At 43.0% G+C, this 27,950-nt stretch overlaps 1 protein-coding gene across 3 annotated transcripts; it reads left to right on the forward strand.

Annotated features, from left to right (window-relative positions):
- Positions 1-536: 536 nt before the first annotated feature.
- Positions 537-27,818, forward strand: ip6k1 (inositol hexakisphosphate kinase 1). 3 transcript variants are annotated; one of them, XM_029247807.1, is made up of 7 exons: positions 9,145-9,273; positions 9,389-9,424; positions 18,147-18,579; positions 22,695-22,899; positions 23,210-23,391; positions 24,924-25,099; positions 26,296-27,818. In XM_029247807.1, exons 2-7 carry the CDS (start codon positions 9,389-9,391, stop codon positions 26,887-26,889), a joined length of 1,626 nt encoding a protein of 541 aa, XP_029103640.1. In that variant the 5' UTR covers positions 9,145-9,273; the 3' UTR covers positions 26,890-27,818. The 3 variants fall into 3 exon arrangements, with proteins under 3 accessions (XP_018580946.2, XP_029103640.1, XP_029103639.1); XM_018725430.2 differs by lacking the exons at positions 9,145-9,273; positions 9,389-9,424 and adding an exon at positions 537-1,110; XM_029247806.1 differs by lacking the exons at positions 9,145-9,273; positions 9,389-9,424 and adding an exon at positions 9,967-10,075.
- Positions 27,819-27,950: the final 132 nt, after the last annotated feature.

Consider the following 27,950-nt stretch of genomic DNA (forward strand, 5'->3'; position numbering starts at 1 on the left):
TATTATTATTATTAAACTTACGGATTTATGCCAATTTATGTTAGATACACCAAGTAGTCATAGCGGGAGTTGGAATTCGAAAGCGTACGAGTTTAGACCCCTAAACACACTAGAATTTGCTGCGATAGCACGGCACTCTCAGTCTCTCTCCAGTTAAACTCACATTTTGAAACGCTGGGGAGAATGTCAATGTCTACGGGACACTTTCCGTGCAGTTATGCAAGACGACTATTTTGATTTCGTATCGTTTTTTATTTTTCGGTCTAAAAATCTCCATGTATATTAAATCCTCCGTGGTGAGTTCGATCGTACATGCGTTTAGTCTCAGTCTGTCATTTTCCAGCTGGCCCGGGATTTTTTCATGGTCTAGCGGAAAGATGCCATCGTAAACCCCGCCCCCACATCCGACCCTTAACCAATGGAAACAATGAAAACCCGGACACTACATACCGAGCAAACCAATCACCGTACGAATAACGGACTGTTCCTGGTTCGCTTGTCGCGAGTGGGGTCATAGCACCATCTGTGGGCCGCCATTATGGTTTCAGGGGGTACAACGTTTTGTTGAGGTGTTCTCCATTTGAAGGGGAGTACGAAATCCCCGGGCAATGAAAATAAACTTACTCAATTTTCAACATGTCACGATTAAACTTCTTTTTCCATTTTTGAGCTAACAGGCAGTACTCGCCGATGCGAAGGCGGGCAGCGATGAGATCGATGTAACACTGCCTGTGCAAACAGCAAAAGGACAAAAAATACCACGGTGACATTTGATTTCCAGCCTTACTGCTTTACTGCGCAGCCTGGAACATGATGAATCGTGAAGGAAGAAATCTTTACTACTTGTATTTACCGAGCGGCCTCTCGCTCTCCCACCTGCATGGCGTAACTATTGAGCTGGGTAACGAAACACGCGGCTGTGCACTCGACGAGTAACACTGACTGAGCACTGCACCGACTGACTGTGTTACTGACACGGTCGCGGGTTTCTACTCTTCGGGTCTCAGTCAGTCTTCGGCTTGGAAGGAATACACACAGACTCAGAGCCTGCAGCGCTGACGGACTTCGTGAGCCGCCCTCGCACCAACCAGGCAGGCGCATAACACACAGGTGGGGAAACGTCGTTTGTGTTGCCTGTGTGTTAATGAACAGCTGGCTCGAGCAGCCAGCTTCGTTGTCCGGTTTGTCGGCGGCGCTGCGCGCGGAGAGCCAACACACTCGACTCGTGTGTGTGTGTGTGCGCGCGCGGCGAGTGAGTGAGTGAGCTCGTGGTCAGTCGTCTTCTTTCATCAGCGTTAAAGGCAAAAAAAAAAAAAAAAAAAAAAAAACCTCTGCTTACTGCACCTTCCATAATCATGGATGAGTGTGTGGGCTGGATTGCTGTCAGGTTGCCCGGCGAGCTAGACAGGAGACTCGACTTTGTCTGGCCTCTACCTGACCTTCCACCAGGTATGATTGGATCTGCAGGTCCGAAAGGACCAACCTGTATCTCATAGGTCACGGAGGCGCACAAGCTTGAAGCCATCACACCACGAAGGTGCAGTCTCGTTGCGATGGCGTGGCCAGTCAGTGTACGACTAGACTGCCCTGTCTTTCCACCTCGCGCGCGCGCGTGCTGCTTCCTTAATACAGCTGTACGTTCGCCGGGCCAGTTAGTAACGGTCTTTATCCACATAATATATCAGTCACTCGTCTAGTTTCTTAATAAAAATATTAGGCTTCTCCGCTTTTACTCACTTACTGTACGTGGTCGGATGTGTGTGTTGTAACCTCCGTGCAATCATTACATTTTTTGTAAATGAAACCCAGAATTGTGTGTGAAATAAATATTGAACTGGCTCATGGTAGGATGTGTGACAGGGTTCCAATAAAATTGTGTTGTATGCCATAATAGACAGTACGAATATATGTACCAATATGTAAAATATAGTGTGTATGTAGCACTTTTATTGTAGTTAAATGTTGCAAGCCAAGGTCTGCAGTTACGAATCCACACAGCAACCTTATTGCCTAAGACTCGCCTTGATCAAGTGGGCCTTCATTTCCATTTCTCACAAAAGCCTTTTGAAAAGGTCCCTAAAGTGCTTTCGCTCCATATTTTGTGACCCCCCCCCCCCCCCCCCCCCCCACACACACACACACACACACACACACACGGTTGCATCCAGCTCTAGTAGTAGTGGACAAGCTGGATGCTGTGCTTAGGCTTGATTGCAGTTGCTGCATTTCCAGTACTTTCCTTGAAAATGAGATTTTTACTCAGCTTGCATGTTGCACATTCAGTGTTGAGGATGATGGAGCCCTTGTGATATACAGTAGTTGTATGTTACAGAAATTCTTTCTGTGCTCCTCAGTGAATGCATTGTCACTGACATGTTGTGTCCAGTGCACAAATGAGTCTTTAGCAATTGCTTTACAAAGTGTGTGTGTGTGTGTGTTATAATCTTAATGAGACAGTGTGTGCTGGAAGCAATCTAGTGTGCGGTTTTGACATCTTGAGATGTTTTTGTTGTCTTTGGCACCTGTACTAATATCATCTGGTAGCCAAGAACTGCATGTAAAAGTATAATATGACTCCTGTCTGTTGATCTGTGTTTGGTGACAAAGTATTTTATGACTGAAAGGAAGTTAAGAATGTTTTTTTTTTTTTTCCCCCCCCCCCTTTTTTTGTCTCTTCATTTGAATAGCAGTGCACATTTGTTGAAGTTAATTTCTTATTTTAGTATGGTGATGAAAAAATACAAAGCAGGACAGTGCTTTATAATTCAAAAATGCGAACAAACTGCCTCATTGTAACTTGCCATTTCAACATTATACAAACAGGTATTTAAAGTGTTTCAGACAAAGAAAAGTGGGTTTTGTTTGTTTCTCACCTGGGGTTTCAGTCACCTTTTGGTAACAAATTTTATCAAATCATTCAGAAATCTCAAAACATAAGCATATAATTTCTTTTTTTGGCTTGCTTATTTGAATGTACTGTACAGAAACCAGTTCCCTGAGAGAAAGTCTACTTGTTGTAAATGAACCTGATAAGTGCACTGCGATAGGGTTAGTGCGTGTGTTGTTTGTGAGAATCTGTTCTTGGACAGCCATCCTGTAAGCAACAGCACGTGGGTTGAGTTTTGGGAGTGTTAGAAAGTTCAAGATCAGTGTGTCTCGTGGGCATCCTCTTTACTAAGCAGCTGCGTACTAACATGTTTGTACCTCCAAGGTGAGCCTGAGAAAGGCATCAACTCAAAATGACCTGTTATTCTCCGCTCCCATTCTGACCACAATCCTTCCAACAATTCTTTGCTGTAACTTCTTTAATCAGAAATTGGTATGTGACCAAGACTGCTTATACACAGATTCAGTGAACCTCATGGCAAACACATACACGCACACACACACACATTGTCTGAAACCACTTGTCCCAAGCGGGGTCGTGGCGAACCGGAGCCTAACCCTGCAACACAGGACACAGGGCTGGAGGAGAAGGGGACACACCCAGGACGGGATGCCAGTCCGTCACAAGGCACCCAAGCGGAACTTGAACCCCAGACCCACCAGAGAGTGGGACCCGGTCAAACCCGCTGTGCCACCGCCCCCCCCCCGTACATAGGTAGAGTTCTCTAATGTAAATACTTTTTTTAAAACATGTGAACTCTGAATGTGTCTTCCACAATTTTTTAGTTTGAAAACTGGAGTGTTGTTGGAGTGGGCTTATAGACAGTCTGTGGAATATGACGCCTTAGTTCATTTTACTCAAGTTGTTTTCCTTAAGAATCTGATAATGCACTTTCTCAGTGTAAGGACATGTTTTTAAGCTTTTTATTATTGAAAATTTGAACTTTTGAAGCATAATTTGTGTCTTTCGCTGTGTTGCTTACATGAACTTAAGAATGTTTAGGCTGAAATTTTCTTTGAAGTTTGTGCTGCCTGGTGAGGATCTTCATTGAACATTTATTTGCCAAGTAAACAAGGTATTACTGTAAGAATGGTCGAAAGTTTTCAGTATTCCCTCCTCTACTCACACGTGTAGAGTAGACGAGTCTTCTTGCTGGTGGTGTTTTACTCATCCCTAAATTTGGCAGTGCTTTTCTACATCACATTCTTTCACTTATTACAAAGCTAGTAGAATTCTTGGTCCTGTTTTTTGGTTCAGTTTCAGGGTCTTTAGGTATGTGTTGTATATAGCACAGTACAATGTAAGGGTGGGAAAATAATTGCAGTGTTTGTGTCATACTCTCAGGCAATGAAGTCAAATGTGGTATAATTGCTTATGATGGATTCCTTCAGATTACACACACACACACACACACACACACACACACACGCTGTCAGAAACCTCTTGTCCCATGTGGGGTCGCGGTGAATCGGAGCCTAACCCGGCAACACAGGGCGCGAGGCGTGTGGGTGTGGGTGTGGGTGTGGGGGGGGGCACATCCATGACGGGATGCCAGTCCGTTGCAAGGCACCCCAGGCAGGAGTCGAACCCCAGACCCACCAGAGAGCAGGACCCGGCCAAATTCACTGCACCACCGCACCCCCCTTACCTTCAGATTATCCCGTTTTATTTTTCATTTTTTTTCAAAATAGATTTCTTGTTGAGTGTGATTTGTACTGCTCATTATGGTTTATGTGGTTTATGTAGTTTGTGTTACCTCCATTTGTAACATTTAGGTTTTTTATTTTTTGAAAATAGTTATAAAGAATGTGTGACGTTTCAGTAGGGACACGTGCTACGCTAATGCATAACGGCTTAAATATCTTTAAACATAATAGCTGTAGCTAGGCATGCTGCAAAATGTATGTGGACCCTCTTGTTAAGGGCCAGTGGACTGCAACGAAATGCAGTATTACATAATATAGAGAGCAAAATGCACCCAATTTATGCAGCATCAAAAACTGTGCCGCCTCCTCTTGTGTTTAAATGTTTTCATGTTTTTTATTTAAATATTTTTCCATCCATCCATCTTCTTCCGCTATCCGGGGCCGGGTTGCGGGGGCAGCAGTCCGAGCAGAGCCCTCCAGACCTCCCTCTCCCCCGCACACCTCCTCCAGTTCCTCTGGGGAAACCCCAAGGCGTTCCCAGGCCAGCCGGGAGACAGTCTCTCCAACGTGTCCTGGGTCTGCCCCGAGGCCTCCTCCCAGTGGGACAAGCCCGGAGCACCTCCCCAGGGAGGCGTCCAGGAGGCATCCGGAACAGATGCCCGAGCCACCTCAACTGGCTCCTCTCGATGTGGAGGAGCAGCGGCTCTACTCCGAGCTCCTTCCGGGTGACTGAGCTCCTCACCCTATCCCTAAGGGTGCGCCCAGCCACTCTGCGGAGGAAACTCATTTCTGCCGCTTGTATCCGCGATCTCATTCTTTCGGTCATGATCCAGAGTTCATGACCATAGGTGAGGGTAGGAACGTAGATCGACCGGTAAATTGAGAGCTTCGCCTTACGACTCAGCTCCCTCTTCACCACAACAGACCGGTACAATGACCGCATTACTGCGGACGCCGCACCGATCCGTCCGTCAACCTGCCGCTCCATTTTTCCCTCACTCGTGAACAAGACCCCGAGATACTTAAACTCCTCCACTTGAGGGAGCAACTCCCCCTAACCCGGAGGGGGCAATCCACCTTTTTCCGACTGAGAACCACGGCCTCGGATTTGGAGGTGCTGATTCTCATCCCCGCCGCTTCGCACTCGGCTGCAAACCTCCCCAGTGCACGCTGCAAGTCTTGACTTGATGAAGCCAACAGGACCACATCGTTTTTTTTTGCATATTTATTTTTGTATTTATTTCACTCGGCAAAAGTTATTTTCCTATTTTTTTTAATGTGTTGTTACTTTTGTATGACTGTATAATCATGTATGTGATATGTGTGTCTGCATGTATATTTCCAGACACAGTGAATTTTGGGATTCTCTGGGATTAATAGTAATATTTTAGTTCATTCTGTTCTCTCTTTGGGATTCACCATCATACCCACATGTCATGTCTACTACTTTTGATGCCTGTCTTACAACAATGTGGTGGTAGGGCTTAGAGGCCTGGCTTCTTATGAACTCTGGTGCCCCTGTGGAGTGACTTGAATCCAAAGAATTCTCAGCCTTTCACAGATGTCAGCACCTCTTCCTCCCCTGGCCCACCACCCTGTGCCTTTAGGCTGGCATGGTGTTGCAGCCCATCCGTTAGCACCTGTCACCTGTTTAATAGGAGCTACTTTCAAAGGGGTAGGTAGAGGATGGGACTGCACATTTCTGTGTGTGTAATCACCTTGTGAATTCCTTCCTCTAGTGGGCCGTTTGAGACACTACATACCTGATCTGTATTTGCCTTTGTATCATCCCTTGCTATCTGTCTGTCTGTGTAACTATCTATCTATCTATTTGTTTATTTATTTGAACATTTTAGTCCTCTTGACCCGCCCCGGTTATACCAAAAGAAGGACAAGCAAGACAGCGCATGAACGCCTAAAACAAGCCAGACCAGAATGTGCATATTTGGCTTTCACACTTTATCCAAGGGCCAGCATGTAGAACTAAATATTATGTATGCTTAATTTACTTCATGTTTAAAGACACACCTAAACAATTAAGTTTAGCATTCTTTAGTTGTTTCTGCTTGTCTTGTTATTCTCGAGAAGGTGTCATTAACATTGCCAGGCAAATAGAAAGGCTGATGGCTTGGCATTGTCACCCATAGTATTCAAGCACTGAAATATTCTCTAGTAGCTCTGTTTTCTTTGTCCTGGGCAATGATCTGATGCAATGAACCACCACAAATGGTTCATGCAGCCTGTGCAGTTTACACTTGCGTTTATTCATTGAACAGACACTTCTCTCCAAAGTAGCTTATAATGTTACATTACCCTGAACTATCCATCTATTCATACAGCTGGGCAATTTTTTACTGGAGCAATTTAGGCTAAGTACCTCATGCAAGTGTATTACAGGTGGAGGTGGGATTCGAACCTGCCACCTTGGGGTCCATAGGCAGCAGCTCTAACCACTATGCTACCAGCTGTCCCACTGTTTCCTCAGTTTGCTCACAGTTTGGTTTTGTATGAAGGTGAGCTGCTATTTAGTGAGACAATAGATGGATGATGGATGAGATGTATATCCCAGCAGCTGGAGCAGAAAAACTGCCTGCAAGGTTTCTGCTGCCGTCTTTGATTTATTACAGCTGTGTGTGTCAAGGTTAGCTGTTTCTGTGACTGATGTAAATGTGGTGGCCCTGGCAGGGTAGTGTGTGGTTTTATCGTCAGATCGCTAGTTGCAGAAACAAACTTAAGATGGGCTGCTTATCGAAAACATTATAAAGTGTGCCGTTATCATTGAGGCTGATGTTAATTTCTCGTGGTGCTATTGACATAGTTGTTTTCATTAAGCAAATGGTTTTTTAATTTTCAGTCTTTTTGTTTCTGTCCCTTTGTTGCAAAAAAATAATTTTTTTCAAGGTTTGTGTCTGCTCTGCATTTTGTTTTCTTGGCGCAGCGGATTGGACCGGGTCCTGCTCTCCAGTGGGTCTGGGGTTTGAGTCCCGCTGGGGGTGCCTTGTGACGGACTGGCGTCCCGTCCTGGGTGTATCCCCTCCCCCTCCGGCCTTGCGCCCTGTGTTGCCGGGTAGGCTCCGGTTCCCCGTGACCCCATCTGGGGCAAGCGGTTCAGAAAATGTGTGTGTGTGTGTGTGATGCTGTGGAAGTGGTGTATGTTGTATGTGAACTGCACATAGCCATGGATTGAATCAGATTTCCTAAAACTTGCACCCTATCTGTGTGTTTTCTTTCTATGATGGTTGAGTCCTCCTGGCTGAGACTGGAATCCTGAAGCCCAGAGTTCCTGTTCTTTTAGATCTCTTCCTGCAGGCTCCCTCTTTGAATGATGACACAGCTCCGTCTTTTCACAAGACATGCACTTATCTATTGGTTTTTACTTAGAGGCCTCCACAGTGAACGTTTAAAAAGGGCTATTGCTGAGTAGGAGATGGGGAAACCTGTGGAGGCTGTGAACAACTCTGTGTGGGACTGTTTTTAGCTGCTTTTTGTGTCTAGAAGTGACATTCTTTGTAATATAAAAGGTCTAGCTGTTGGCAGTGTGCTGTAAACAAAAGCTTGGCTGGCAAAGGAGGACCTCATGGAAGCAGGGATTTGTTTTTGTTGTGGAACAGACTGCAGTGTAGCCATTGTTTCCTAAGCAGCCTTGTAGTAAATTACAGTAATTTATACACTTACATGGTATGGCATTTAAATTAATTTTGCAGTATGTTTTCCCGAAGTTAAATTTAAAAATATTTAAAAAAGAAAAAAAGATGGGCGTATTTAGGATGCAGGACAGAGGGGGTGCGGTGGCGCAGTGGGTTGGACCACAGTCCTGCTCTCCGGTGGGTCTGGGGTTCGAGTCCCGCTTGGGGTGCCTTGCGACGGACTGGCGTCCCGTCCTGGGTGTGTCCCCTCCCCCTCCAGCCCTACGCCCTGAGTTGCCGGGTTAGGCTCCGGTTCCCCGTGACCCCGTATGGGACAAGCGGTTCTGAAAATGTGTGTGTGTGTGTGATATTTGTACAATGCAGTAATCTCTTCATTTCCAGATATTTTGTATTGCAGAGTTCTGAAATTCCTTGCTTCCTCAACTTTTTTGCAAAAATAAATTAGTAATTGATAACAGCAAGTTCCCTTGTCACCCATAAAACCCTGATGTCTAAGCTTACGTCCACACTGTGTCATACCACCCTCATTTCATACAGCGTCCCCCCAAATCCTGGACGCTGCTAAAATTAGCTCAATAATGCCCTAGGGTCAGCAGTCAGAGAATAGATTTGGAATGGACGCAGGGCCCTAATCTACCTGCTCCTGCCCGCAAACAGGACTGCTACCACAGAAAAGAGGCTTAGAGAGGTCACCTCCCACTCTCCTTGTCGCTGTCACTGTCTCGCTCTCCATCATTCCACTGTCCCTGAGACATTTGGTCGAAGCAAAGCGGCTCATGACAGCTAAGTGAGCTCTGCCCTCCTCCTCTCAGCTCTCTCTCCCATTGAGCACTTAGGCGGTGCTTGTGCTGCCACTGGTTTTCCGACGCTGATCGGTGGTGTTTGTGCAATTTTAGTGCTCTCCATTGTAGCTGTATTAAGCAGGTAGCTCCACCCCTTTTGGATCTTGGTGACTGCCTTTGGAAGTCAGTGTTTAGTGCCATCTGTATCTCTGGAGTGGAGTGCAGGGAACCGTGGAATGTTTGCCTGTTGGTCGTTCCTAAAAAAGACCTGAGAAAGGGAAAGCCCACCGCTGGTTCCCACCACCACTTCAGTAAGTGCACAGATCTGACTGTGGCCAGTGGTGTAGTGTAGGAAGGACCGAAATGTCAACCTGACAATCTCTTTGTTCTTCTTTTCTTGTTCTTTTTTTTGGGGGGGGGGTCTAGATGAACCTTCAGTGCACTATTGAGCAGCGGAACAAGGTAAAATGTTGTCATCCTGTCCTTCTGTTTTCTTTTTTGGGGTCCGCTCTAAACAGAAGTGGGTTTTTGGAATAGATGCTGTTGTTTGTTTGCGTGAGGATCCAAGGTCAAAATGCAGAGAAGAGGCTGATGTAAAATGTAGGCTGCCCAGGTACGTTGTTTCAGCGACGCGGGGAGGCTTTCCTAAGAGCAGCCGTGAGCACTGTAATTTGCACTGAAGGGTACGGTGAACCAGCAAAGCAGCAACTGTTCAGTACATTCATCCCCATGCCTCCTTTTGTTTTCACTGGAGGTTGCGTCATCCTAGGAGCCTTTGGCAATGTTGCATCAAATTTATGTATTAACCTAAATGGTCTTCTGCTTTATCTCATGTTAAATATTTACAGTAATTTATTTACGTTTGAAGAATTCGTATTTGCGGGCTGTTTACTCTTAACCCTGAGAATATATCCAGATGAACTATGCATAAAATTTTTGCAAAATTGCTCTTTTGCCTGTCTGTCTGTCTGTTTCATACTGATGTTTTGTTTCTTGTTGTTCAGACATGTAGCTCAAGATAAGTAGATTAGAGGATGGCTTAACAATGACTGAGTGACTGCCAGAGCGATGCTGATGTGTCCCTGTCAGAGCTACTCATCACTCCTGTTAATGGTTAGTTCAAGGTTTTGTTTGCCTTTGGGAATAATATTGTTTCTTTTTTTATAATTATGATTTAAAAAAAAAAAAATCAAATTAGCTTTTCTGTCAACATCATATAGAAATAAGCTTAGTAGGGTGTGTTTTGAGTTTGTTATAGAGCTTTTAAGGAGACATGCTTAATTCTTTAGTTTCCATAGTCTTTATGTGATTCTGTGGCGATTAGTCAGTACATTATGTAACCAGTCTATTCAATCAGTTTTCACTTTTTTACTCTTTCATTTTAATACGACAAATTCAAGCAGAGTCCACAGACAGTGTTGTTTGTTAATTTTGGTTCCTGAGTGTAAATGATTCATACCCATGCTTAGTTGAGCTGTGTTATTACCTGTTAAAGGGTGTAATTACTGGAATTATTAAGGTTTCAGCCACTGGGTTGTATCCAGGAACACCCACAGTTGGCAGTGCAGGGTGTGTTGAAACTCCAGTGTTCTGGCAGAACTGAGGTGGCAGTGCATTAGGACAAGGTGTACTACTGTGACTAAAACCCTTTGAGCTGTTCCTACGGTAATGACAGGGTGCTCATCACAGGTCTTCTTAAAATCTGACTTCAAATGTACTTCTTTCAACCTTTCTCATATCTCATGCATATGTAGAACCTTGTTTGCGAGGACACGTGTTAATTGAACTTCTCAATGAAAATTTGACTTTAGTAATTTAACATAGTTGAGAACAGCCAAATGCTTTCACTTCTGGCATAAAGATACCAGTGTTTGTTTGTTTACTTATTTTGTCTCTACTTATGTACACTTAAATTTCTCAGTTGAGGAGAGCTGTCCTTGACATGTGCCCAATAGAAATAGCCTCTAATCTAAAAGAGTAGACTAATGTCCTGTAAACAAATGATGTAACTGCCTCAGTAAATCTCATTTACCAGTGTAGAACCTGTCTTTGACTACTTCTGAAAAGCTGAGGAAGAACAGCAGAGATTACATTATATGCCCTTGGATAGTTTCTGGAGTTCAGCTTTCCCTTGTTTTTGGTTTTGTTAAAGAAACCTTCCTTCATGACTCAATTCCACAGCAAAATGCTTTGCAGCATTTTAAGAACACTTTTTCACATCCCCACTTTTTTGTGGTTGGTATTTTCTGTGAGTGGTTGTTTTGCCCAGACTGAGTAAGAGACCTCTGAGCTGTTGTCCATGACGTGATTTTGGATGTAAAAGATGTTATAAGGCAACCTTACTGAAGAATGTTATAAATGAAGAGCTATGTTTTGTTGGTTGTGATTGTATAGGTATTCTAGCTTTCTTGAGGCCTGTGATATACCATTGAGAGCATCTGTCTCATGATCACCAGCCACATCTGTGGACATGTGAGGATGTTTTCTTAGCTGTCAGTTCAGGTTTTCAGTGCCTTTCGCAGTTTGGTTGAAGCAGCATATGTGAGACAAAATTAGCAGCAAAGTTCTGTTAAGGAACGAAGTCCTACAAAGATTTACACCTGCTTTGTTGCTCATGATGGGAAGTTTATATTTTTACATTAATTAATTTAGTAGTCAAGCAACGTACATCTCAGAACTATACAATGAATGCATGCCATCAACAGAAGGAGAGACTTGGATGCAGATTGATACGTTATTCTAAAGTAGTTAATTTGTCACATTTCACCATTTGCATGTTTGGGTATGAGCTGTTTTTTATGTTAATTTTAGTCGTCGTTGTAACTGCTGAAGTTCAGAAGGTTTCTGTTTCCTCATGGCTTGATGTGCATGTGTAGTTCATCTCCGTCTGCTGTTGCTTTATTAGCTCTCCGTGGGCCTCTCTGTTTACCAAGTGTGGGAAAAGCGAGCATCTGTCCCCCGCTCCATTGAGCTCCATGTGTTGTGCAGCTGGGTTGGACACTTTGGTGCGTCATCCCCGCAGCTCACGTTTCACATTAGCAATGTTCGCTGCTGAGATCAACGAGGTTGTACAGCATGGTCAAACTTTAAAAAATTTGATTCCCTGAAAGCAGAAGAATATTAACAGTCATAAAAAAAAAAAAAAAACCCCGGTCATCCTCAAAGAGGTCCTTTCCAAAAACCAACTTTTCATTCACTGAAAGAATAGTGCTTGAATGCTGCTGCCTGTAGGATTGAATTGAATTGAAGAGTTTGTTGTCATTGTACTGCTGTATAGTACAACAAAATTATAGAGGTATTCTTTGAGTTCTTTACACAGCCACATAAAACAACAATATAAAACACATTTAAGTATAAAAATAGAAAATCAAACAATTTAAACAAGATAATACAGTAGACCAGTGAGACAGTAGGACAGACTATAAAGTGCATGTGTACTTGTATGTATTTTGTATGTATTCAGGGGAATAGGTGACTGTTCCTGCTGTGGTAGCCATTGCTGTAGTGTGCATGTGAACTGCTTGTCGATCACTGACAGTGTTGCTGTCTTGTGCTAGTTTCATCCTCAGGGTTGCCTGGTCATGTGTCTTTTTACTGAATGTTGACTGAAAAACACCTAATTCTGAATCTGAATACATGTAATTGTAGTCTGTTTTGCAAACTCTGTTGAAAGGGTAACCGCATGCAAACCATCATGATCTTTAGGTCACATGGAAAAAGTGATGCAAGCACATGTGTTGTGACATCTGCCATGAGGTAGACATCCCAGAAGTTTCAACACACGCAATACAGCACAACAAACAGGGGTGGGGGCAGATGGGCATCTCTTGTATTAATGGGCCCGGTGCAGTGTGCAGGCTGCCCATCCAGAAAAAGATCAGTGGCCTGTAATGGGAATGTGACACATGAGACCAACAGTGCCCAGGAAGACTCAAATTAATTGCTTCTCCTCAACCGTTACCGTTGATCTGCTTTTCAAAAAAAAAGTGATGGCATGTGTACATTTGTAGCTTTGACCTTGTATTGCTGGTACTGCTGCTGCTGTTAGGCACTCTGATGTAGGAAATGTTGACCCTCAAACACCCTGGTCCTCATCATAGTTCTTCTCTGAATAATTTCTGTCACCACAAAATTCTGTAAACATGCTTTGAATTAAAGTGTTAAGCCTGGCATGAAAGAGAGACATGATTGCTGCACAGCCCATACTGAAGTTACTTTGCACTTATTTTGACACCAGAATGTCATTACCATAGTAAGCAATTCTGAAATAAGAAAAAAGAGGAGGTGCTTTTTGCTGCTAGCTGCTAGCTTTTTTTAGAGGGAGTCAGAATTGGTGCCCACTAAGGAGGAGAAAATTAGGTGACATAGATCCCATAGTGTCGTGGCACTTGCATGGTAACCGCACTGAACTGCATGACGTATCACGGAAGACTGGAAATGGCCCTTAAAGTGCACTAATGCAGTGACGGATGAGGCTTTAAAAACACCCATTTCCAGACTCCCGAGTCACGATTAAGGGAGTGAAGGACTCTCCGTGGGCCCTAGCCTCCTCTTCCTCTTTGGCCCTCTATACATATAATGGCTACACAGGTATAGTTTGCACTTCAGGTTGCATTTTATTTCATTTAAATGTGCCACTTAATAAAAATATAGATTTTTATAAGGTGAAACATATTGTTAATTTTGAGACTTGTCAATTTTTGGCACTCTTGTATATTTTCTATTTCTGTTTAATGAACCAAATGGATTTTCTTATCCGGATAATTGGTAGAGTACTCGGTTATTAAACTAATTGTTACTACTTACAGTTCTAATGTGGATATGATGTTTTTCTCATGTAGTTTATGAACTGATTGTTTGGCATGCCTTTTGCTTCATATGAAGCTCCTGACTTTTTGCAATCCAGCAATAGTGATCCTTTCAAAGAGATCATCTTTGTGACCGATGTGCTTGCAGGTGCCCCAAGAAAGCTGCTTCTAGTGCTCAGTGCAAAGAATGTGTTGTTGATGAGTAGAATGTGACCAAGAGTCATCTGTACATGTTATAAAACTTTTTATATTTGCGGTTCCACAGTGCCAGTTATTACTGTGTTAATTTAGCGGATGCATTTCTCAGTGTTAGTAATTTACAATTTTAGGTTTGAATATTAAGCTACTTATTTGCCATTTGATACACCTGGGTACTTTCTACTGTATCTATTCAAGGTAAGTGCCTTAATCAAGGGTACAACAATGGGGAGTGGGAATTCAAGCCTCAGTCTGGTGAGTGGAAGATGACAGCTATGACTGCTGACTGCTATGTTACCTGCTACCCTGGGTTTTATTTTTTTTTTTGTGTGGTTCTCTGTTCAGTGGGTCAGATACACGATGATTTTTTTTGTGTTCTCAGGGTTGTTTAGGTTGCCCACAGGGTTTGCTTTTTTGCTGGAGGTGTCATCCTCGCTTTGTGTTTTCTTTTTTTTTTTTTTTTTTTTTTTTTTGTTAAATTGAAACCAGCATGGCACTTTTTAGTGAATAGAAGTGTATAAGTCCATACCATCCCAACACAATTTTAGGGACAGGGAAAGGTTTACCTGGGTTGAGAATGGTCTTCCAAAATTTATTAGAAGAAGTTTAAGTGCAAGAAGAGCTTGACATGATCAATATTTCTCTTTCGATTCTCTGCTGAATGCGAACTTTAATTCAGAATAACCAAAAGGCTTTGCTGGAGTGTCATGATACAAAATGGAATGATGCAGAAAGCTGACTGAAGTCACTGGTAGCAAGAACTTGCGAAAGAGAAGTGGGAAAAGCAGTGGAGATTTGAGAATATCTTCAGGGAGTCATGCACTCTAGCATTCCTGAGTCACCGCAGCCGGGGAGGGTGACGGAAAGGACCTCACGAGTCAGTCAGGTGCTGCCCCCCCGACAGCCACCTGTTATTCACTGGTCTCACCATAATACACACACACACACACACACACACACACATTTTCAGAACCGCTTGTCCCATACGGGGAACCGGAGCCTACCCGGTAACACAGGGCGTAAGGCCGGAGGGGGAGGGGACACACCCAGGATGGGACGCCAGCCCGTCGCAAGGCACCCCAAGCAGGACTCGAACCCCAGACCCACCGGACAGCAGGACCGTGGTCCAACCCACTGCGCCACCGCACCCCCTATATTCTCACCATAATACTTAATATGAAAATGGGGTTGACTGAAAATTTTGCCGGCACCCTTCTCTATGCCTGGCTATATATAGTTGTATAGGTATAAATACATCAAAAGACCGAGGTCACTGGGGTGTATTTTTAAACATTGAGTGATAATCCAGTACCATCCCATGGTGTTCCTTTCAATTTAGTGCAGACTTGTCATTTTCCAGTGGCCATGTCTCACATACCACTAATGTGATTTGAGTAGATTGATGTAAAATGATAGCATGATGTCATTGTTGCAGACTAGCCCTTAAAAGACGCCTCCTTTCCTGGCCCACTTTAGTCATGTGATTCACTTGGCTGCACTGGCAAAAGGGAACAGTGTTGCTTCAAAGCATTTTGTTTATACTAAAAAAAAAAAAAAGCTGAGTGTGTTACTGAGATGATTGTTAGTTGTAGTTGCATTAAAGCAGGTACACACATTCTGTATGAGTGCATAATACTGCAGGACAGCTCACATCCAGACTAGCTTATTTAATGAAAAAAGAATAATGAAAGCGATCATCAGTTATCCAGAAAAATTGCTTTGCATTTAGCGTGACCTTATTACATGCAGGTAGCTTTTCAAAGGCAAAATAATAATTTAAAAGTTTTTTTTTTTTTTTTTTTTTTGTTTAATTTTTAAATAAATGGGAGACTTGTGCTTGTTGTTTACAGAAGTATAGCAGGAGGTGGGGAAGGTTGACCTTGACAATAGCTTGTGTCCAAAAGCATGTGGGGCAGAGAACTCGCCTGTCACAGGGTGCTATTCTGACATTCGCTCACTGTCACAGATGCCTTTTTGACTTTCAAAACCAGCATAACTTCCCTCCATTCTTCCTCCTTTTGTGTGTCAGGTAGGATGTTGTTCATTTTAGAAAACAAGTAAGAAATGGGCATTATAATCAATCCATGAAGGATCAGTTCAAATAGTCATTTTGTTTTACCCATGTTTCCTTAGAGCATTTGCAAAAGCACTTAGTGTCCGAATGATCAGAAAAAAATGTATCATTTGTATAAATGTACAAATGCAACTGAGTGAATATAAATGTTGCAGAATAACAGTAACTGGACTGGCTAATGAATGTAAATTGGTTGGAGGAGAATTTGAACCCACACACAGAAGACCTTCACACACTAATGGCTGTAGTACCCTTGAGCAAGGTACTTACCCTAAATTGCTCCAGTAAAATTACCCAGCTGTATAAATGGGTAAATAATTGCAACCTCAACACGGTAAGTTGCTTTGGAGAAAAGCGCCGGCTAAATGAAAAAAATGTAATGTTGAACCCCTGAAATAAATAGTGCTAATAATGATACCGTTTCCCTCTTTGCAGACAAAATACTCAGCTGATGATGGCTTTCAGGTTTTATTTATTTATTTATTTATTTTTGGTCATTATTTAAAACTGTTACTGAGTTGCTACAACTACTTTTTCTGTATTACCTCTGTACTTGCATACACCTTGTGCTTTCACGTGCACGTGTTTTTGCAGCAGTGTTGACAAACTGCACACGCATAATTGTCTTGAAATGGCTCTCCATCCTTTTACACATTAAGAAAACCAGAAATTGCAGAGCTAACTGTCTAATTTGTGTTTGTTGCTTGCGCTGCAGTTGCTTTCTTGAACGCTGACAGGAGAGCTTGCTTGGGCTTGTTTCCCGGGGCTGGGCAGCACGCTGGAACACAGCCACCTGAAAGGTGCAAATGAACGGGGGGGGTGGCTGTTTAAATGGGACGTAGAGGCAGCAGTGTCACTTCCACATTTACCAGAACTGTTTGGGGTCACCGAGAATGGAGTTTAATACAATTATGGGTGTGTGAAGTATGAAATGAGTGTAAGTGAAGACGCAAATCGTATATTTTTCCAAAGGTGGTAACCTGGAGTAGTGACCAGGATGACACCTCATACTGTCCCAGGAAACGCTTTGAAAAGAAGCAATTTTTTTAATAAGAATGTGCAGCTTCACAAGTTTGTATGTATTGAAATAAAAAAAGAAAACAGATTTTCCTAAGGCATTAAATATAATAATAGCATTTGCAGTGACAGTGCTTTCACTAAACTGTAATTGACTAAGGTTATTTGCTGCTGCATAAGGACTTTGTCAGTGTGGGTAACCTGGTCTCCTCTTCATGTCTCAGCACGTTAGCAGGACAGGGTGACATTTTTCCACTGCAAATTTTTGGCATGACGGTAGAAGGTGTGAAGGATCAGGGAGGCCCTGGTTCCCTGTTAAATGAGTGTATGAGAACCGTTTGACTCTCAGCTCGCTGGCAAGCACCCCCTACTCCTGCTCCTGCTCCTACCCTTGCCTTCTAGCTGCGTCCCTATCTTCATACCAAACCTCTTAACACTTTTCCATGTCTGACCTTTGTTTTGATATGCTTGAAGAATGATTTCTTAAACCTCAGAATCAATGTGTACTAATATATTGATGTATTTATATTTTTGAGCATTTGTTTTTAATGTATGCGAAATCAAAGCATTTCTTTCTGCACGTTTGGTATCCCAGCATGCAGCTGGATGGTCACTGTGCTGTGTGGTGCCAGACAGCAGGAACTGACAGCTTTTCTCAGTGTGCTGATGAGAAACAAGATAATTAAGTGAAGTGGCCAGGCACTGAAATCAGTAGATATTGCCCTGCTCAGTGTCCAGGCTGCTTGTATGTCCGTCTCAATAAAATGTAGCCTCAAGTTTCAGGCTTCACATCCTATTGTTTATTAAGTTTACTGAGGTTTTTCTACAAAGCAACTTGCAATTTTATGTTGTTATCCTACGCTACCATTATGTTAATATTTACTGCAGCTATTTAAGGTGGGTACCACTACAGGAGATGGAATTTAACCCTGTGTGTTCCGACTACAAGGTGACAACCTAACTACTTAATTACATGCTGTGAAGTCATTTTTGCTTGTAGCCGGTTGTTTTTTTTTCTGGATTTTTTTTTTTTTGGTCTAATTTTTTTTTGTTGTTGTTCTCTCTTCCTCTTTTTCTTATCCTGCAGGAAGCTGCGACTGTGACCTGTCCCGGTGCTCAAGGAGCCGGGATCAGCTGGCTGGTGGGCGTGTCCGGCGGGCTGGCTCCTCCTCCCCCCGGCGGCAGCGTGCGCTCCCAGCCGCCCCCCTGCGCCCCTCGCTCACCCACCCTGCGAGCCCGAGCCCATGGCCCCGGCAGCACGCGGCCCAACGCCATGTGCCCCCCGCACAGCATGGAGGCAGGCAAGCCCAGCACTGGCCAGGGCCAAGGGCAGGGTCTGGGCCAGGGGCAGGGTGGGCGTGGGGGTGTGCCACTGGAACCCTTTGTCCACCAAGTAGGCGGCCATACCAGCATGATGCGCTACGATGACCACACCGTCTGTAAGCCGCTCATCCCCCGTGAACAGCGCTTCTATGAGTCTTTGCCCCCTGAGATGAAAGAGTTCACCCCCGAGTACAAGGGTAAGGAGGGACAGTGACAGGCAGACTCCAAACCCATTGGAGCCATTCAGTTTGCCTAACAAATTCATGGTAAAAGTGTCTTGCTCTGACCTGGTCTTGCACTGTACTGCCTTTGATATGAATTGGCTGTTGGTACACCTGTTTTACACAGCAAGCGGCATGTGCTTGGTTTTTTTCAATATTCAGCTTAATTGGCATGGTTTGGAGTTGGGCTGTCATTTCACTGAGAAATGCCTATAAATGAACTCTTTGCATTTGCACTTTTCTCTGTTGAAGGAAAGACAGAGCAAGACTTGGAAAGTCAGACACGGTGCATAATAAATTATCAGTCGAACTTGTGAAAGGTTTTGCTCTACTAATATTTTCACAGCAAAGGCAACTAACCTCCCAGAAGAATGCCAGATCTGTTCCTTGTTCCCTCTGTCTTTGTGTGTGCTGGGAATGGTGTTCTTTCCTGCAGACCATTAACCGAGCCTGCGTTGAGCGCTGGCCTGGGTGTCTGCTTCCTGTACTACTTTTTTCCTTAGTAAATAATTGAGGGATCTGTTTTGTCTGAGACATTCCAATTATCTGCAGCCTGCATAAATTAATGGAGAGAAATGAGACTTTTAGACTTTATGGACGTGGACTGAGCAATAATGCTATTATTTCTTTTATCCTGAATTAGGGCTCATTTGTCATAGCCTTTGAAATTCATCTGCCCTGTTTTAGTTTATCAGGAAAAAATTAATTTTAAAGCGTTGTTGTGGTATTTACCGAATATGTAGTGGTTTCTCTCTTTTTGCTCTATCATTTGTTAGGTGTTAAAGATATGAAATGTAGTCTTTGGACACATTATTTGGGCATACAAAAGCTTTTTTTAAAAAAAAAAAAAAAAAACCTACAGGACAAAAAAACATACAGGACTTGTCAAAGTAGCTGCTTAAATAACTACCTGATGTTCTTTTTACACCTTTTACAAAGGATGAAGTACAGGAATATTTCAGACAAGTCTTGTATGTTCTTGCTCTTCCTGCAGCACAGCTGACCCTCCTTTTCAGCACTGTACCTTGGTAAACCACATTCTGCTTGTTACACTTGAATGATGCTGGGAGGAGGAGATGGCTGGTGAACCCAGCCTAGTGTATGAAGCAGAGCATTCTCTCACTACCGCTTAGCCACGTAGTCCCTTCAGGTCCTTATACTCAGTGGACAAGGTGGCAACTGCAGCTTTGTTCCTGGCCTTAGGAGCCCGGGCCCCTGAGCTACTTGGGCCTCGCTGTTTTTTCCGACGCGTTCTCCGACTGTGGCCAGTGTCTGCCTCTCTGACAGTGTCAGTGCCTCCTCTTTCCTTGACCCAGATCACTCAACTGGATGCACCGAGTGCCTTCCATATGCACAGGAAACCCCTGCCTGCTAAGAAAGGAGAAAATACATGTATATACCTGTAACCTATTGGCCCTATTTTAAGCAAAGATTTGGTAACTGTGGCAGCCTCGTACTTTTCCATTCTTTAGCTACTCCATAGCTGGGCTACAGCTGGTAAAAATAGGTCTGCTCACACGAGCCTGGCATTGTTGATGTATGACAAGCAGGCAGGGAGAATTAGCTGCATACCATAAAGGTATGTGTGAAACTAATAATGGTTTATAAATAGCTGCAGGGGTGCAGGAGAAGGTGGGAAATGGGTGATGCAATTGGATCATTTCCAGACTGATGGACACATGTCATTATACAGACAGTACAGTTAATTGCAATTACTCCAATTAAAAATTTGTACTTTGTGCATCTTTTGGTGTAATGTTGGTTATGCATTTCCTTTCTGCACCTTTTCGAAACCTATTTCCCTGAAAGAGCTCATGACATAAATATATATTTCTGTGCAGTCTATGTCAAGAGCTTTACCTATGGCTTTACTTTTTTCTATTTTAAATCCTGATTCAGTTGCTAAAGTGAGTCCTCTCTGACAAATATCCTCCTTTAGTATGGGATTCAATAGGAGATACATGTCACCTGGATTCTTCTGGTTTCCTCCAAGGAGCAGCATTATTTTTCCATAGAGTGCTCTTTTGGGAATATTACTTGGCTATTCCTGAACATCTGTGTGGGTTTTTGACTCCGCAAATTAGATTAAATTTAAACTGCAACATGGGCTGTGCACCCATTTCTCAGACTATCAGCAAATAGATTGTTGACAATAGCAAACCGGCAGCATGTATAGGTCCAGGAAAGAGCTGCACAAAGCAGATAAACCCTTCTGCATTTCTCATTGAACATCGTTCCACTTATGCTAGTTTAATAGTACTTGTGCCAGCTACTGTGTCTATAAATCTTTTTTCCTGACATTTAGATCAGCAGGTAGTGGTGGACAGGTGAGAAAAGACCCTTGATCAAGGTACTTAGCTGTTGCCACTACCAGTTATTCCAGTAAAAATTACTCAGCTCTGTATATGAGCAAATAATTGTAAGTCTCTTAATGCTGTAAGATGCTTTGGAAGAGAGTGTTGGCTAAACAAAGAAATGATAATTCTAACAATTTAAAATACAAACTGTTGCTTCTCTCATAAACAGGCTATAAAAATGTACTGTATTTGTACAGTATATTTATCCTTCATGAATTGCCCTGTTTAAATCATTTTGGTTTAACTTATGACATCAACGTGACGCAGTACTTTGCCGCACCATAGCACTGACTCATCTGACTAAGTCCAGTTTCTTTTTCCCATCATTTCATAACCCATTTCATGTTGGGTAATACAACTTTGAGTTGTTTTTATTATATCACCCCATATATAGTGCATAAGACATTAAAATATGCATTTTAAAATCAGTCAGATGAAGCTTGTGTACCTTACAGACTTGCTGCCTGTCAAATTTAATTTGATCAAGTTAACAATCACCTCTGTCACCACATGTAAGCCCTTGGTTTGTTTCAAGTCATTTTAAGATTATGCTTTTGCCCCTCTAAGAAATTATGTATGTAGTTTAGTTAAACTCAGTATAGCAATGTATTTGCCACTTTTTATCCATAGCTTATTTCTCTGATCAAAACTCTTGAGGGTTTTGATTCAGTTTGTATTTATCTGTGTAATCTGTAATTCATAATAGAGGTACTAGCACTTTTCAAAATAAGATGGTACTTGTGCACAATTATGTGGCAATATCTAATTAAGGAATTTTTCCTGCCAGTGTAGTCAACAGATTCCGATATGGGAGTGTTTTTATTTACAGCCCTTATTTAGTGTTGAAATGCCCGGTCATTTGTTCACCACTCTTTGTTTACAAACTTAGTCGTCCTGTGTATGCTTTGATGCTTACGTCTGCAAAACAAGGCAAATGCTCAGTGCCTTAATGCTCATTAAACTTAGCCATTCCCGAAGTAGCACGTTGTCGAGATCTCTTTATCCGCTGGCGTACACGCCCCATTTGACATCAGTACTGTCTCCATTTATTAGCTCACTGGCTCAGCTCACCAAGGACTGACCAAACAGCTCCAAAGCCTGCCTTGTGCAAGTCAACACATCCATGTTTAGAAGCCTCGCTTAATCCCATTTTGGAGACTTGCTTCCCTTTGAGTCTGAATGATTTCAATCTCACAGCCCATCCCCCATATCTTTCCATTATAGTAATTTAACGTCATTCTTTTGGAATGGTTTTTTTTCTGTTTTATTTGTTCTTTATCCTTTTCAGTGGGTTTTGGACTTTTTGTTTTTGGATTTTTACAGAATCTTTCCAGTTTGTTCCATTTGCAAAATAGGCCTTTTTTTTTTTTTTTTTTGTCTTTCTATTCCCCTTGCCAGTGACTACTTAAAAGCATTGTGATGTAAACACGTCAGAGTTCAGAAAAAGAATGTAGCAATAAGTTCTGTGTCAGTTATGAAAGATAATTTGTTTAGTCTCTGCATTCCTGTCTCCTCGTTGGCATGACCCTGCAATCTGCAGTTTATACTTCAGCAAATGGTATATTCCAGGAGTTTGACTCAGACAGCATCGTTTAAGGTGTTAGGAAATCATATATATTTTTTCCGTTTTGACAGGCTATGATTCTTGATTTGGTTTTGCCAAGGAAAATGAACAGTGAAGTGAATATAAAAAGTGTGCCGTTACAAATTTGATGTTGCTTGCTCTCATTACAGGTGTGGTACTGGTATGTTTCGAGGGCGACCTTGATGGCTACATTAACCTGGTGGCATACCCATACGTGGAGAGCGAGGGCCTGGATCACGAGGAGCTGCCCGAGAGGGACCAGCCACGGAGGAAGCACTCGCGCCGCAGCCTTCACCGCTCCAGCAGCGAGCACAAGGAAGAGCGCACCGCCCATGAGAGTGACAGCGCTGAGAAGTGAGTGGGATGGGGGGGAGATGAGGAATGTGGCAGGAGTTGCAGTACAATTTCTGGTGTCCAAAGTAATGCAGGGTCTCCAGTTACTCCAGTTTTAACTGTCAGTGCACTCATTAATGAGTGAAAGCAGTATCCTAGTCTTTTGTTGCTAAATGATTTTGATTGCCTTAGGTAGAAATGTAGCCTCTGCTGAATAAAGTTGAAAAAGGTGTTGCTGTTTTTCTGTGGGGATGGGTTGATGATGAGTGATAGTGGTACACAGTTGGTCTCCTTGTCATTAAATGCCCTTGTTGTTGGCTTTGCCTTGCAGCCTGCAGGAGTTAAAAAGCCCACGTCTAGAGCTCCAGATCCACTCAGATGTGCCCTTTCAGATGTTGGATGGCAATAGCGGCTTGAGCTCAGAGAAGATCAGCCACAATCCCTGGAGTCTACGGTGCCACAAGCAACAGCTCAGCCGTATGCGCTCAGAGTCCAAGGAAAGGAAGCTCTACAGTATCCATCTCATCATGTCTGCCCAAGTTGGTCATTAGAAAATGTTTAGTGGATGTGAAAGGGTGAAGTGTTGTAAGGGAAGGTACCTGCAAAAAAGCATTGTTTTGTTTCTGTTTTCTCAGTGTGATTATAATAAATCTTTTATTATTTTTTTTTGCTTTTATCTACATGCACTGCATAATGGGGAAATAACTGTTTGCTGGCAGTGTGCCATTAAATCTGTTGGTGCTGTTTTAATTTCCACAAAAATGTAAAGCAAAGGAAGCAATGATGTTTGCTCTCATCTCAGCCTTCTGTCCTAGTTAAACAGAAATGGGGACACATCCGTGAAATCAAGTGCACAGTGTACCTGATTGCATCTTCACTGTTAGAAGCATTTAATTGACTTAAGCCCTGAAGCTCTCCTGTAAAAGGACAGCGTTGCCCTTCAGATAGCTTCAGAGATAGGATAGATTTAATTTTCCACTGCGTTATGCATTCCAAAGATAGCTCTCGTCAGTGACAGTCAAAAATAACCCCCAGAAAAAGGACAATTGCTGCTAACTAGCCATAGGGCCTTGATCTGCCGTTTTGTTTTTTGTGGGAGAGACTGAATTTGAAATTGCTGAAGGGGTAAACCTTTTGAAAGCAGGTGTAAGGAATGGTGCTGGTTGGAATATTGTATTGTTGGAATATTGGTGCTAAATTGTAGGAATTTTGGAGAAGAGGAGACAGATGAAATTCATAGTGGGGAGTCAGAGGCTTTTCTCCACTTCCCTCAGAACTGTTGAATTTCTTTTAGTGTTTAAGATGCTTTCTTTATCTCCTTCATCACACTCTGTCATGATCAATTCTGTCTGTCCAGCCACCTGTGTGATGTACGCCAGCAAAATCGTCAGTATCAGACAAGCATGTGCGCTTTAATTGTTCACCTGCTCCTGAAGCTCTTCATCTGTTGTGAAATACAGTACAGGTGGTCTCCGATTTACGATGGGGTCACATTCCCCGAAACCCATCATAAGTCGAAAATATCGTTAGTCAAACAAGCATTTAATACACCTAATACATCTCTGCATGACAGAATGGGAGATACGGTTCGCTGTCACTGCCCAGGATCGCGAGAGAGTATCGCTCCGCATATCACTTGCCCGGGAAAAAAAAATAATCTAAATTCGTAGTACGGTTTCTACTGAGTATCTATCACCAGCTCACAATCGTAAAGTCAAAAAAAATTGCAAGTCGAACCATCGTAAATCGGGGACAACTTTTATTTACACTGACTTGTTGCTTTGAAGAAAAAAAATGTTTGCAAAACTAATAAATGCTCATGCAGTAAATTTAGGAGCTGAACATGATCTCATTTTAGGCTATTTTTCATTAAGAATATGTTTCACATACAATTTATTTATAAAAGCAACAATAAATTAGAATGGTTAAATTTTGAATTACTGGAAAAAGGGTTTGATTAGTTTTGGGAGGATGTCTGAATTGAATTTCAGTGTGTATGTGTGCTTGAGTATAGACCAAAGATCCTTGACAGAACATTTCCCCAGAGTTCCTGCTCCTGGAGAATGTGGTGCACCACTTCATCTATCCGTGCATCCTGGACTTGAAGATGGGTACAAGGCAACATGGTGATGATGCATCCGAAGAGAAGGCGGCACGTCAAATGAAGAAGTGTGAGCAGAGCACCTCGGCCACCCTTGGTGTGCGGGTGTGTGGCATGCAGGTGAGGGATGTCTCCCCCCAGCCAGTTCCATTCTTTCCCTCCTTAATCCAAAATCCAAGTTTTACTTAATCACACTTTCGTCCCTTTGAGGGTAAAGAATGCACCAACCTGCAAGCTTTATAAAATGTGTTTTGATGAGCACTTGACTGAAAACCAGATGAGGCAACATACAGAAATAGTCAAAAGCGTGGGTTAACTGGCTAGAAACAATTTGTTCACAAGGCATCTGGTTAACAGGTTTGATCAGAATACCACTGTCTTCTCAACTCTTCTGCAGCAGTTCCCAGGACTGTAGGACACCTGTGGGCTACTTTTGTTTTTACTCTTTTGTCCAGTTCATCCCATGCAAGTTTTGCCCAGGTGTATTAACTTTTCAGCGTTTCCATTTAAAGAGCCAGCAGCACACCCTGTAACCCAATATTGCCTTTAAGGAGTACCAGTGTGGTGCATTGATATAATAGCTTTTTTGCTTGATGTTGATACGAATCTTCTCATTTCATAATACAGTATTGATCTTTGCGCTAACATTAAAACCAGTTTCTGCTTTTACCGGTTAAGTATCATAGTTTGACTTTTACAATGGGATGATCTTGACCTGAGTTTGTACAGGTTTGCATTTATGTTGTGCCTATCTCCATGTGACATTTTTTACAGACACAACTTTTTTGCACCGGAACTTATTCGTTAAAGTGCAAACCCAAAATTGAAATCATGTTGCATGGAGCTATTTGTGTTTTTGTTCCCTATCCTCCGATGACCTTGACAGAGGACATTTTTGGAGGGAAACTGTATTATTAGTGTGCACCGTTTTAACCCTAAGCAGTGCTGAGCTCATTTTCCTGGGAAGGATGCAGCTCTTGCAAATGGCTTTCCTGTTTTCTGACTTTTTGAGCAAGTCAGGATGTGAGATGTGGCCAGTAGCTCCTGCTCCACCAAGCAGCATGAACACAGCACAGCGGGCTTGGCTCCTACGCCCTTTTCCAATGTCAGCACTGCACAGGCAAAAACCCAGCTGCAGCCACATAAATAGAAATGTCATATTCTGTAGAGAGACAAATTTATCACCACCCAGCTCACCTTTTTCTTTTTAGTGTGTTTTAAAAGAACCATAGACATTTCTCAATCAACACAAGATGCAGGTCTTTGAGAAAAGGGACGTGTAACTTTCATAGATGTTTTTCATATTGCTCCTGCAGGTGTACCAGATGGATACAGGCCACTACCTGTGCAGGAACAAGTACTACGGTCGAGGCTTGTCCATTGAGGGCTTTCGCCATGCGCTCTATCAGTTCATGCACAATGGCACACAGTTACGGAGGGACCTTTTGGAACCTATGCTGGGCAAGCTGCGCAGCCTGAAGGCTGTCCTGGAGAAACAGGCCTCCTACCGCTTCTACTCTAGTTCCCTGCTTATCATCTACGAGGGAAAGGAACCGGAAGCCGAGTCGTGGCAGAATGCAGGCGATGCTCCCGGCAACATAGACCCTACTCAAGTGGCCCCACCCTCTGCAGACTGTGCTATCCCTCGGCAGGAGCCAACCCTGCCTTCTGAGCGCTGGAACCTGCCACCACCCAGTGTGGATGTACGTATGATAGACTTTGCGCACAGCACATTTAAAGGCTTTCGCGATGACCAGACTGTTCATGACGGGCCGGACAGGGGATACGTGTTTGGACTGGAAAGCCTCATCAGGATTTTGGAAGGCATCGGAGGGGAGCACCAGCAGCCAGGGGACAGTTCCTTCTGTCCACCCATGTCCTCAGCACTTAACCCCACTGAACTGAAATAAAAAAAAAATAAATACATGCAGAGTGAGAGGGACAGTAACCATGTGCCGAGAAAGCACGTTTGTAGATAAGGAAACCAGGGACTGAATTCTCCTGTAGCTCTTAGCAATCGGGCAGTGGACTATAAAGGCTGAACAAACCGTTGTTTTCTTTTCCTAAGGATACCAAGGGAAATAATGGTAGTATAAGGTAGGATGTGTACTCTCACGTACAGTACAAAGATGGGTGCCCTCCCTGTGCACTGAAGAGGGTTATGACTGTCCTTATGGGTTCATTGCCACCATGTGGCCACATCAAGTATTGCATTGAGAAACAGGTCAAAGATATAGCTGTAGCTCAGGGCAGCTCCAGGGTCATGCCCTGTCTTTACACTGTGGGGGTGGTACCAGGTTTCGTGTGTGTACTTCTGTATGTCTGTATGTTTGAGTTGGGGAAGGGGGCTGGGCTGCTTGGTGAACAGCCCCTTCAATTTACTTCAGCGTATTATTCCCATTAGGCAATTAATGGATTACAGCTTTGCTGTGAAATTTTTACGAAAGCTATATTGTAAAGGCAGTGTGAGACTTATTTATGGTATGCTGAAGGGAGGGAGTTTAAAGGAAGCTAAAACCCCTTGTGTGTCTTCAGCTGAAATACTACAGCTTTACTGTATGTTCTCCACATCATGTATAACCAAGTTATTTTTTATTTTGCAAGCTTTAGGCCTTTTATTCCGTAGTTTGCTTTTTAATTTACCATACTAATAATTTCTGACCATCTTTTGTTGTCTGAGTCCAATATTCAGTTTGACAGTCTGGCCAATTTCAGAAAAGGAAGGTTCAAAGATCATTCCTTAATTCTGATCGCTTTTTTTTTGTGTGTTTGTGCCACTTAGCTTTTCCTCCATCTATTTAACTTGCACTGTGGAAACTGGATCAAGACCATCAGCACATGACTCTTTATCTTCCTTCCCCTCCTCATTGTGTTTATCTTTTTGGTTTATTTTAAAGGACAGACAGAGAAAATTGCACTTGTTCAGTGGACTGTATTCCTCTATCAGCACATGTAGCGACATAGAAGAACC

Source organism: Scleropages formosus, chromosome 22, assembly GCF_900964775.1.
Source record: "Scleropages formosus chromosome 22, fSclFor1.1, whole genome shotgun sequence".
NCBI lineage: Eukaryota > Metazoa > Chordata > Actinopteri > Osteoglossiformes > Osteoglossidae > Scleropages > Scleropages formosus.